The 12,799-nt window shown below is 51.9% G+C and overlaps 1 protein-coding gene across 1 annotated transcript in view; it reads left to right on the top strand.

Annotated features, from left to right (window-relative positions):
* aldh1l2 (aldehyde dehydrogenase 1 family, member L2) overlaps nucleotides 1–12,799 on the top strand; it is a 94,018-nt gene that overhangs the window by 77,106 nt on the left and 4,113 nt on the right. Inside the window, exons 18-21 of the mRNA XM_069909979.1 lie at nucleotides 5,880–5,979; nucleotides 7,840–7,938; nucleotides 8,741–8,906; nucleotides 11,124–11,229. Of these exons, the coding sequence (XP_069766080.1) occupies nucleotides 5,880–5,979; nucleotides 7,840–7,938; nucleotides 8,741–8,906; nucleotides 11,124–11,229 (471 nt within the window). The remainder of the gene's footprint in view (nucleotides 1–5,879; nucleotides 5,980–7,839; nucleotides 7,939–8,740; nucleotides 8,907–11,123; nucleotides 11,230–12,799) is intronic.

Here is a 12,799-nt window from a genome sequence, read left to right as displayed (position 1 = left end):
GGTCACATATTTGCCTTCCTCTGGAGGCTGCCGTAGGAAATCTATAATCTTTGCTGCTGTGTTCTGATTGATTGCGCTCACTGCGTAGAAGTAGCGGGTGTCATTGGTGATGATGTGAAGCTGGAGCTGTGTCTCGGCCTGCTCGAACCACATGTGTGACTGCGACAACCAGTATGTTGGGAGCCCAAGAGAGACCGTGTAGATGGTCACTGGCTCCACCTGGTCCATCATCTTTGGGTCCATGTGCCTGTTGGACCTGTTGGGGTAACCAATGTAGCATTCACACTACGTGGGCGTGGAGAAGAACGACTCGCACACCAAAGCCTTGAAGTCGAGACTGGTTTACTGCTCTGGCCGTCACGTTTATATGGGCCCCAGTGCTGACGTCAGGGCCCCACATCATCGGAGCACTGGCCTGGGATTGGCACACGTTCCCACCACAGTTCCCTGTCCTCCCGTCATGTGGGAGGTCACCTGAAACAACGGCTGGTGTCACCCCCCCCCCCCCCCCCAGGTCTGCACGGTTGCCGCTCTTGTCGGCCATTTGGTGTACTGGTTCTCATCTGTGTGTGTGTGGGTTGCTACACTATATTCCCAGATCCCTCTGTTCTACCACACAGCCCAGTTCCCCACCATTAACTGTGTATGTCCTTGCTTGGTTCTATCTGCCATTTTCCATCCTAAATTTCCAATTGGTACAGATCCCACTGCAAGCTTTGAAAACCTTCTTTGCTGTCTTCAATCTTAGTGTCACCCGCAAACTTGCTGATCCAATTTCCCACATTATCATCCAGGTCATTGATATAGACAACAAACAACAATGGTCCCAGTACCGATCCCTGAGGCAAACCACTAGCCATAGGCCTCCAGTCTGAGAAGCATCATCCACCACCGCTCTCTGGCTTCTCCCGTCCATCCGTTGAAGAATCCAGTTCACTCGAGGTATTCACCATGAATACCGAGAGTGAAAACTTTCCTGACTAATCTCCCACACGGTACCTTGACAACATCCACAGCCTTTCCTTCCTTTAAGCCATTCCTCCTGCCCTTGATTGCTGCTGTCCCCTCCCTCCCGATCACCTCCTGCCTTGTGACCATGCCTCCCCCTTGCTCTTTTGTTTGGATACCTGCCAACATTTTTCCATACTTTGATGAAGGGCTGAAGCCTGAAATGTCGGTGATGTATTTGTACATTTGCTCTATAAAAGACACTGTTTGACCTACTGAGTTTCTCCAGCATTTTGTGTTTTTACTTCAGTGTCTGTAGAATTTCCTGTTTTAATTACAGCCTTTCCTTTATCAAACTCGATCAGATTGGTTAAACATGACCTACCACGCACAAAGCCACGCTGATTATCCCTAATCAGCCCATGACTATCCAAATAATTGTACGTCCGATCTCTTAAAAAACCTTCCAATAATTTACCTACTACTGACGTCAGGCTCACCGACCAGCCTATCATTTCCAGGAATTCTTTTGGAACCTTTTTTAAACAACAGAACCACGTGAGCTTCTCTCCAATTCTCCAGCACCTCACCCATGGCAAAGGATATAGAACATAGAACAATACAGCACAGTACAAGCCCTTCGGCCCTCAATGTTGCACCAACCCATATATTTCTTCCTAGAAAAGTACTAGACCCTCTATTTTTCTTTCATCCTTGTTTCTGTCTATGAGTCTCTTAAATGCCCCCAATGTTTCAGCCTCCATCACCATCCCAGGCAAGGCATTCCAGGCTCCCACAACTCTGTGTGTAAAACTCTTACCCCTGATTCTCTCCTAAACTTCCTTCCCTTCACTTTGTACACACATCCTCTGGTGTTTGCTGATCCTGCCCTGAGAAAAGGCCGCTGACTGTCCACCCTATCTATGCCTCTCATATTCTTGTAGACTTCGATCCAGTCTCCTCTCATCCTTCTACTTTCCAAAGAGAAAAGTCCCAGCTCTGCTAACCTTGCCTCATAAGACTTGTTTCCCAATCCAGGAAACATCCTGGTAAATCTCCTCTGCACCCTCTCCATAGGTTCCACTTCTTTCCTGTAATGACCACAACTGAACACAATACTCTAAGTGTGGTCTCACCAAAGATTTGTAGAGATGCAACATGACCTCTCTACTCCTAAACTCAATTCCCCCATTAATGAACCACAACATTTTTAACTATCCTATCAACCTGTGCGGCAACCTTGAGGGATGTATGGATTTGGACCCCAAAGTCCCTCTGTTCATCCACCCTCTTGTATCCGACCATTAACCCTGTACCCAGCCTTCTAGTTCATCCTTCCAAAATGCATCACCTCGCACTTATCTGCATTAAAATCCATCTTCCACTTTTCCACCCAACTCTGCATCCTCTTTACATCCTCTTGTAACGTTCAGCTCCATCCACAACTCCTCCAACTTTTGTGTCATCTGCAAACCTATTGGCCCATCCTTCCTCCTCTTCATCCAGGTCATTTATACAAAGAACAGGGGCCCAGAAAAGATCCCTGTGGAACTCCACTAGCCACTGACCTCCAGGCAGAATACTTCCCCTCCACGACTACCCTCTGCTTTCTTCCACACAGACAAGGTTCCACTGATCCCGTGCCTCATGACTTTCTGGAAGCGTCTCTCGTGGGGAACCTTGTCAAACATCTTGCTAAAATCCATGTAGGCCACATCTACTGCCCTACCCTCATCAATTTCATTTGTTACCTCCTCAAAAAACTTAATTTAGACTCATGAGGCACGACCTTCCCTTCACAAAGCCCTGCTGACTATCCTTGAGTACTTCTCCAAATGCTCATGGAGCCTATCCTTAAGAATCCTCTCCATTAGTTTACACACCACTGACATAAGACTCGCCAGTCTATAATTCCTAGGATTCTGCTTATTACCTTTTTCAAACAAGGGGACTACATTTGCCATTCTCCAATTCTTTGGCACTTCCTCTGCGGCCAAAGAGGGCTCAAAGATCATAGCTACTGCCCCAGCTATCTTGTTTCTCACTTCCCACAATAGCCTGGGTATATCACGTCTGGTCCTGGGGACTTAGTAATTGATGTTTTTAAGAAGATCCAACACTTCCTTAATCTCCACATTTTCCAGCACAGAGACCTGTTCTATTTCGACCTCACCCTGATCAAGGTCCTTTTCTCTTGTGAACACTGGGGCAAAGTATTCATTTAGGGGTTCTCCTTAATCCTACATGCCAAGGCCTTCTCATCCCCCCCTCCCCTGCGCTCCCCTAAGACCTTTCTTAAGCTCCTTCCTGGCTACCATATACTTCACTGAGCCCTTCCTGTTTCCTGCTTCCTCTATCTAATGTATACTTTCTTCTTCCTCTCGACTAGCTGTCTCGCCTCTTATGGCAACCACAATTCCCTTTCCCTACCATCTTTTCCAGTGGGACAAACCTATCTTGAACCCCATGAATGTGGTCCCTAATCTTCCTCCATAATATTTCTCTGCTTTCTCCCATTTTATCTGCTTTTATCCTTGTCCATAGTTTTACTAAAGCTCAGAGAGTTGTGGTTACTATCACTGAAATGCTCCCCCAATGCAATGTCTTTATAGCGCCAGTGGTTGGGACCAGGATTTGAATCCCGCGCTGTCTATAAAGAGTTCGTATGTCCTCACTGTGTCTGCATGGGGGGGGCTCTGGTTTCCTCCCACTGCTCAAATGTAGGTCAATTGGGTGGCACAGGCCTGTGGGCCAAAATTATCTGTTACCGTGCTGTATGTATAAATTAAAAAAAAATTAAATCTGAAAACACCTGCACCAGCTCTTCAGCCACACAGTCATCTGCCATCATTTCCTGTTCCTACCCTCTCTGTGCGTATGTAAAGAACAGCAGGACAACGAGATTGAAGGTGGGGCCGCTAAAGGATAAGGGAGGCAATGTGCCTGCGGGCGGAGGAGGTGGGGGGTGGGGTCCTAAATGAATACTTTGCATCGGTATTTACAAGGGAAAGGACCTTGGTCAAGGTGAGGTCAGAACAGAACAGGCCTTTGTGCTGGACCATGTTGAAAGTGGAAGTGTTGGATCTTCTTAAAAACCTCCCCGGAGCCAGATGTGAGATACCCCAGGCTGCTGTGGGAAGGGTGGGGGGTGGGGGGGGGCGGAAGAGATGGCTGGGGCATTGGCACTTTGCATCCTCCTTGGCCACAGGGATGGTGCCAGAGGATTGGAGAATGGTCAATGTAGTCTCTTGTTTAAAAAGGTTAACTGGGAGAATCATATGAATTATAAACTAGTGAGCCTTGCATCAGCAGTAAAACTATTGGAGAGGACCTTTAATGACTGGATCTATCAGCTTTGGGAGAAGTACCGTCTTCTCAGGGATAGTCAGGATGGCTTTATGAAGGGAAGGTCGTGCCTCATGAGCCTAATTGAGTTTCTGAGGAGTCTTGATGAAGTTGGGTGGTAGATAAAGGTAACAGTAACGCTTCCATGGTTGTCACGTAATACTACATTTAGAATGTAACACAAATGAACCTCTTTAACTTTTGTCCACCATAAGGCAGACAGAGAGTCGCCACTTCGTCCAGCGTACCTCCAAGTACTGACCAGGCCTGAGCCTGCTTAGCTTCCAAGATCGGACAATCTCAGGCATATTCAGGCTATTAGGAATCTATGTGGATCTTAGTAAGGCATTTGGGAGAGTCATTCAGGAAGTCAAGAGGCTGAGTGGATTCCGAATTGGCTGGCCTATAGGACGCAGAGTAGAAGTGGAGGGAAAGTATTCTGCCTGGAGGTCATTGACTAGTGGAGTTCTGCAAGGATCTGTTCTGGGACCCCTCTTCCTTTTGATGAAGATGTGGAGCGATGGGTCAGTAAAATTGTGGATGAATCGAAGGTTGAAGGTGTTGTGGGTAGAGATGAAGGTTACATAGGTTATAGGTTACAAAGGATATGGACAGGATGCAGAGTTGGGCAGAACAGTGGCAGATGGAGTTCAATCCAGATGAGTGTAAGATCCAGTGTGAGGATGCATTTTGGAAGGTCAAATTTGAAGGCAGAGTACAGGGTTAATGGTAGGAAACTTAACAACATGGAAGAACAGAGAGACCTTGGGGTCCAAATCCATAAATCCCTCAAGGTCTCTGCACAGGTTGATAGGATAGTTAAGAAGGATTTGGGATGTTGGGCTTCATTAATAGGGGGATTGAGTTCAGGCGTGGAGAGGTCATGTTGCAACTCTACAAATCTCTGGTGAGACCACACAAGATTATTGTGTTCAGTTCTGGTCACTTCATTTCAGGAAGGATGTGGAGATTTACCAGGATGTTGCCTGGATTGGAAAATGAGTCTTATGAGGCAAGGTTAGCAGAGCTGGGACTTTTCTCTTTGGAGTGTAGGAGGATGAGAAGAAACTTGATAGAGGTCTACAAGAATGTGATAAGGTCCAGCCAGCAGCTTTTTGCCAAGGTTGAGAGTGGCAACCACTAGGGGACAATTGTACAAAGTGAATGGAGGAGGTTTAGGGGAGACATTAGGGGGAAGTTCTTACAGAGAATTGTGGGTGTGTGGAATGCCTTGCCTGGGTGGTGTTGGAGGCTGGTATCATTGACAAGATTCTCAGTCAGGCACATGTATGAAAGAAAAATAGAGGATTATGGGATAGGGTGGGTTTGGGGGATTTTTTTAGGTAGGTCGGCAAAACATCGTGGGTTGAAGGGCCTGTACTATGTTCTATGCTTGTTGATAGGCTGGTAAGCAGAGGGAACGGTGTGGGTCTGTTGGTAAGGAATCATCAGGGAAAAGTGACATTAGATGGGGACAGGACATGGATGGGGAGGGGATGGGACGGGTTCAGGAGGGGGAGGGGATGGGGATGGGAGGGCATGGGGACAAGGGAATGGGGAATAAGGGGGCTCTCTCCTCTCCACAGTTGCGCGCTGAGTAACCTAAAGAAGGTGTCATTGGAGCTGGGCGGGAAGTCCCCACTCATCATCTTCAATGACTGTGACCTGGACAAGGCCGTGCGCATGGTGAGGGCATTGGGGGAGAAGAGCGGGGTTGATGGGTGGGTGAGCGGTGGGGAAGTGAGTGGGAGCAGTGGGTGAGTGGTGGGGGAGCGGGTGGGAGAGTGAGTGGGGGAGTGTTGGGAGAGTGGATGGTGGAGCGGTGGAGGAGTTGGGGAGAGGGTGGGGGAGTGGGAGGGGGAGTAGGTGGGGGAATAGGGGATGGGATGGGGGAGTGGGTGAGTGGTGGAGCGGATGGGGGAGTGGGAGAGTTGGGGAGAGGGTGGGGTAGTAGGAGCGGGTGGGGGAGTTGGGGAGCAGGTGGATGGTGGGGGAGTCGAGGAGTGGGTGGGGGAGGGGTGGATAAGTGGGTGGGGAGTGGGTGAGCAGTGGGAGAGTGGGTGGGGAGTGGGGGAATGGTGGGGGAGTAGTGGGAGAGTGGTGGGGGAGTGGATGATCAGTGGGGGAGTGGGTGGGGGAGTCGGGGAGTGGGTGGATGGTGGGGAGTCGAGGAGTGGGTGGGGGAGGGGTGGGTGAGTGGGTTGGGAAGTGGGAGAGTGAATGGAGAGTGGGTGGGGAGGGAATGGTGGGGGAGTAGTGGGGGAGTGGATGAGCAGTGGGGGAGTGGGTGGGGGAGTTGGGGAGAGGGTGGGGGAGTGAATGGGGGAGTAGGAGCGGGTAGGGAAGTGGGTGGGTGGTGGGGGAGTCGGGGAGTGGTGGGGGAACCGGGGAGTGGATGGGGGAGGGGTGGGTGAGTGGGTTGGGAAGTGGGTGTGGAGTGGGGAGTCGGGGAATTGTGGGGGAGTGGGTGAACAGTGGGAGAGTGGGTGGGGAGTGAGGAGTCGTGGAATGGTGGGGGAGTGGTGGGAGAGTGGGGAAATGGAGAGTGGGTGGGGGAATGTGGGAGCAGTGGGAGAGTAGGTGGGGGAGTTGGGGAGAGGGTGGGGGAGTGAATGGGGGAGTAGGAGCGGGTAGGGAAGTGGGTGGGTGGTGGGGAGTCGGGGAATGGTGGGGGAGTGGGTGAACGGTGGGAGAGTGGGTGGGGAGTGGGTAGGGAATGGAGGAGCGGTGGAAGAGTAGATGGGTGAGCGAGTGGGGAAGTGGGTGGGGGAGTAGGTGAGTGAGTGGGGGGGAGTGGGTGAGTGAGTGGGGGATTGGGTGCATGAGTGGGTGGGGGAGAGAGGATGGGGAGATTGGAAATTGGGAGGGGGTTGAGCTGGAAGGAGAGCTGGAAGGGGAGGCCATGAGGAATGGTGTTGAGAAGGGGAGATATGAAAAGGGTGGGCATGGGAGGGGGGCACTTAGTTGGATTCCCCCCTCTCCCCGGGCTCTTTCCCTCCACCCCTCATTCCCACCCTCACCTTGGGCTTCCTGCTCCCTCCCCCTCAGGTTCTCTCCCTCCCTCCTCATCTGGCTCTCTCCCTCTCTGGTTCTCTCCCACCCTCCTTGCCGAGCTCCCTCCCCCTCAGGTTTTCTCCCTCCCTCCTTGCCAGGCTCCCTCTCCCCTCTTTACCAGCTGGGTGGGAAAACATCCAGACACTAAACTGGACGGTGAGAGTAACTGCAGCCAAGATGTGCCTCTCATTGGTATGGGGAAACTGTTGGAAGTTTACAGCGTTTGTAGCACCTCCTTAGACCAATACGACGTTCTGTCTGGGACCAGCCATCCCACCAGCTCAGTGGATAGGGCACAGGCTCAGCTGCAGTTGTACAGGAGAGGCATGATCCCCAAAACCACTGAGATTTGTCCCTCAGTGAATGCCATTAAATGTCCCTGGGACCCTACATCTCTCATTGAGAATGTTAGAGTGGATCGTGGATTTGGGGCTTCATGGATTGAGAATGGTGTCGATAACATTGCTGTGGTGGGACTCACTCTGTCCACAGGGGATGGGGGCCGTCTACTTCAACAAGGGTGAGAACTGCATCGCAGCCGGTCGCTTGTTTGTGGAAGAGTCAGTGCACGATGAATTTGTTCACAGAGTGGTAAGGCAATACGAGTGTGAGAGACGGGGTATAAGTGAGGGTGTGCAAGAGAGAGGGAGTGTGAGAGGGTGTGAGTGTGTGAGAGAGGATGTGTGAGAGAGGGTGAGTGTGTAAGTGGATGTGTGAGAGGTGTGTGTGAGAGGGTGTTGAGAGGGTATGTGTGAGAGTGTGTGTGAAAGAGGATATGTGAGAGGGTGTGCGAGAGGGAGTGTGAGAGGATGTGTGTGTGAGCGTGTATGTGTGAGAGGGCGTGTGTTAGAGCGGGTATGTGTGAGAGAGGGTGTGTGTGAGAGGTGTGTGAGAAGGTGTTTGTGATAGGGTGGGTGTGTGTATGAGAGGGTAAGAGAGTGGGTGTGAGGTGTGTGTGAGAGTGTGTGAGGGTGTGTGTGAGAGAGAGCGTGTGTGTGTGTGAGAGGGGGTGTGTGTTAGAGTGGGTGTGTGTGTGAGGGTTTGTGTGAGATGGTGTGTGTGGGAGAGGGTGTGTGAGAGAGGGTGTGTGTGAGAGTATGTGTGAGGGAGCCTAAGTGTGTGGGTGTGAGATGTGTGTCTGTGTTATGTGTGTGATTGTGAGCAGGAGTGTGCAAGATGTGTGTGAGGGGGAGTGTGCAAGATGTGTTGGAGTGTGTAAGGTGTGGGAGTGTGCAAAATGAGTGTGCTTGTGAGGCAGATTGTGCTAGATGTGTGGGAGTGTGAAGGGTAGAGTGCAAGATGTGCGTGAGGTGGTGTGTAATATGTGTGGGAATGTGAAGGGTAATGTGCAAGATGTGTGGGAGTGTGTCAGCCCTGGTCCTGTCTGTTCCAGGTTGAGGAGATTCAGAAGATGAGGATTGGTGACCCATTGGACCGTTCGACAGATCATGGCCCACAGAACCACCGAGCCCACCTGGAGAAGCTGCTCGAGTACTGTGAGATTGGTGTGAAGGAGGGGGCCATGCTCGTGTACGGAGGAAGAGCTGTGCCTCGTCCCGGTAGGTTCCCCCTCCGTCTGTTCATACTGTATTGTGGGGGTGGGCTGCGTTCTGTCCTAGGAAGTTCACCCTTCCTCCCTCCGTCCTGTATGTGGAGGTGGGCTGCGTCCTGTCCCAGTAGATTTTCCCTCCCTCCCTCCGTCCTGTATATGAGTGTGGGCTGTGTCCTGTCCCAGATTTGCCCTCCTTCCCTTCTGTATGTGGAGGTGGGCTGTGTCCAGTCCCAGTAGATTCCCCTACCCTCTCTCCGCCCGTCCTGTATATGGAAATGGGCTGTTTCCTGTCCCAGTAATTCCCCCTCCCTCCCTCCGTCCGTCTTCTATGTGGGGATGGGCTGTATGTCCCAGTAGATTCCCCTACCCTCTCTCCGCTCGTCCTGTATGTGGAGGTGGGCTGTTTCCTGTCCCAGTAATTCCCCCTCCCTCCCTCCGTCTGTCCTCTATGTGGGGATGGGCTGTATCCTATCCCAGTAGATTCCCCTACCCTCTCTCCGCCCGTCCTGTATGTGGAGGTAGGCTGTTTCTTGTCCCAGTAGATTCCCCCTCCCTCTCTCCGTCCTGTACGGGGGTGGGCCACGTCCTGTCCCAGAAGGTTCCCCCTCCCTCCCTCCTTCTGTCCTGTACAGGATGGGGGGGAGGGCTGTGCCCCATTTCAGTTGATTCCCCATCCCTCCCTCCCTCCATCTGTCTGGTATGGGGGGGGGGGGAAGAAAGGCTGCATCCTGCCCACTAGATTCCCCCTCCCTCCGTCTGTCTGTCCTGTATTGGGGGGGCATGGCTGCGTCCTGCCCACTAGGTTCCCCCTCCCTCTGTCCCGTACGGGGGTGGGGGGTGGGCTGTGCCTCACCCTGGTTGATTGCCCATCCCTCCCTCCGTCCATCCTGTATGTGGAGGTGGGCTGTGTCTTGTCCCACGAGGTTCCCCCTCCCTCTGTCCCTCCCTGTCTGTCTGACCTGTATGGGGGGGGGGGGGGCTGTGGCCCATTCTGGTTCATTGTCCACCCCTCCCTCCGTCCGTCCTGTACGGGGAGGAGGCTGCATCCTGCCCACTAGGTTCCCCCTCCTTCTGTCCTGCTTCACTCTCGTTCATTACAATCATTGTCACATACTCATAAATGTCAACTTCCACACCAGACAAGCAGCCCCCGTCTGTTCCTTCGTCCCCCATCCCCCCTCTGTCATCCTATCTCATCTGTTCCCCATCCCCGTCTGTTCCCCTATCCCCCCTGTGTCCACCCCACCCCCCATCTGTTCTCCTGTCCCCCCCGTTCCCCCATCTGTTCCCCGTCCCCGCCACTGTTCCCCATTCCCCTCTCTGTTCCCTGTCCCCCAACTCCCTGTCTGCTCCCCCCACCCCTGTTAGACCCTCCTCTCCATATCCCATATCTTTCATCCCCGTTCCCCATCTCTTCCCCGTTCCACTGTCACTTCCCCCATCTTGCATCTGGTCCCCATTACACTGTCCCCCCCTCTCCATTCCCCAGATCTTCCGTCCCCACTGACTGTTCCCCAACCCCCACTCTGTGCCACCCCTGCACCTCTGTGCCCAGTTATCTGTAACTGAGCTACATCCTGCTGTGTTCTTTACTAACCCTCAACATTGTCCAGAACTTAGCAAAATTCATGTTGTCCTCACTCCTTCTGATGAGGGACCCCCGACATTTTACCTCCAGTCGGATCAGCTCTGCTTCATGACCACTGTCTGCTTCCTTCTCTACAGGCAAGCCTTTTGTGTATCACTTACCACTCACCCTAATCCCATGTATGAATATTCTGGTTCAGCCGATACTGAGGAGTCATGTCTGATGCCTCACTGGAGGGCATGTCGACAGCATGAATCACTTCAAACCCCAGCGTTCAGCCTCCCACCAAAATTGCTTCATTCCATCTTGACCTCAAGCTGCCCGAGTTTGTCCAATCCCTGTCCCACACCAGGACAGTCCCAACCAGTCGCCCTCACCAACTTCCATTCCTGACTGGTCCTTGTGACCTTGTGCTCTGTCCCCTGTATTCCCACTCTCCTTGCAGTTCACGGGTGTAGCTGTGGAACCCACGGCCCAAGCAATGGGTTTCAAGGAGGCTCGGGTGTAGACTGGGAGTCTGTCACCGCGTTTCCAGTCCTTGCTCTGACATGGGTCTCCCAGAGTTTGAGGGGTTGGTCTAATCTCTAGCCCCCATGATCTCTGCATCAGGCTGACTTCTGAATGTCACTGCTCCAGGCTTCTTCATGGAACCCACCGTCTTCACAGGCGTGGAGGATGACATGTTTATTGCCAAAGAGGAGTCCTTCGGGCCTGTCATGGTCATTTCCAAGTTCAAGGATGGGTGAGTGGACAATTAGTAGCCCTGGACTCAGACCAATGAGCACAGTCCATTGGGGGGAGGGGATGGGAGGGTGGAGAAGGAGGAGGGCAGATAGATTGTGGGGCTTGGAGAGATGGGGACAGATGGGGGGTCGGACATATTGGGGGGAAGATGGACAGGTTGCATGGATCAGATGGGGAAGGGAGTGGGATGGATGAGGGGCAAATGGGGAGGAGAGGGGGTAGATGGGAGGAGGAGAGAGGGAAGATTGGGGAGGAGAGTGGGCGAATGGGGGAGGAGTGGGGGCGGATGGGAGTGGATCAGGGAGAAGGGTGCAGATGAAGGAAGAGAGGGGTGTGGATGGGGGGAGGAATGGGGACGGATGTGCGGAGGAGAGAGGGTGGATCAGGGAGGAGAGGGGTCAGATCAGGGGGTCTGTGTGTGACCTAGGACTCTACAGGTCAGAGGTGCAGATTGGGATCCCAATCCAGTGGATCAGTCACGAGCCGGCTGAGGAGGCGTTGTGTGGATGGGACTGTCTGCCCCTCTACCATTTCCGTGGTCTCCCTTCCATCAATCCGCCTCTCCTCACCAAACAGCCCTCCCTCTTGATTGCCCCCCCCCCCACCACAGACTGTCACTATCACCCTATCTTGGCCCCTCGTGATAAAACGACCTCCTCTGATGTAAGGGGAACAGGCCTAATTTTAAAAATTATTATAAAGCTGCTCAGTTAAGATTTTTGTCCACCTGTTATCAAACTGGGTAAAAGGCAGCGTGGGTACAGACTGAAATGAATAAAATAGGAGAAATGAATCCAGAACATATTTTGTACAAATGGCATGAAGAACTTTTGAAAGGGAAAATATAACCTGGATAAATGTGAAGTTATCAACTTTAGAGGTAAGAACAGGAAAGAGGATTATTATCTAAATGGTATCAGTTTAAAAAGAGAAAATGCAGCAAGACTTGGGTGTCGCTGTGCACCAGTCATTGAAAGTGGGCATGCAGGTACAGCAGACAGTGAGGAAGGTGAATGGTGTGTTGGCATTTATAGCAAGAGGATTCGAGTACAGGAGCAGGGAGGTCCTACTGCAGCTGTACAGGGCTTTGGTGAGACCACACCTGGAATACTGTGTTCAGTTTTGGTCTCCTTATCTGAAGGACATCCTCGCCATAGAGTAGATTGATACTAGGGATGGAAGGAGTTGCATATGAAGAAAGGCTGGATCGACTAGGCTTATATTCCCTGGAATTTAGAAAGGGGAGATCTTATAGAAACGTATAAAATTCTTAAAGGATCAGACAGACTAGATGCAGGAAGGTTGTTTCCGATGCTGGGAAAAACCAGGACGAGGGGTCACGGTTTAAGGATTCACCTTTTGGTGAATCTGAGAAATTCTTTGCCACAGGAAGTAGTTGAGGCCGGTTCCTTACCAATATTTAAGAGGTTAGATTTGGCCCTTGTGGCTAAGGGGATTAGAGGGTATGGGGAGAAGGCAGGAACCGGGTACTGATCAGCCATGATCATAATGAATGGTGGTGTAGGATTGAAGGGCCAAATGGCCAGTTCCTGCACCTATTTTCTATG

This window comes from Narcine bancroftii, chromosome 13 (genome assembly GCF_036971445.1).
Source record: "Narcine bancroftii isolate sNarBan1 chromosome 13, sNarBan1.hap1, whole genome shotgun sequence".
Taxonomy (NCBI): Eukaryota; Metazoa; Chordata; class Chondrichthyes; order Torpediniformes; family Narcinidae; genus Narcine; species Narcine bancroftii.
The sequence above is the reverse complement of the archived record's forward strand: the minus strand, read 5'-3'. Positions and strand labels throughout refer to the sequence as shown.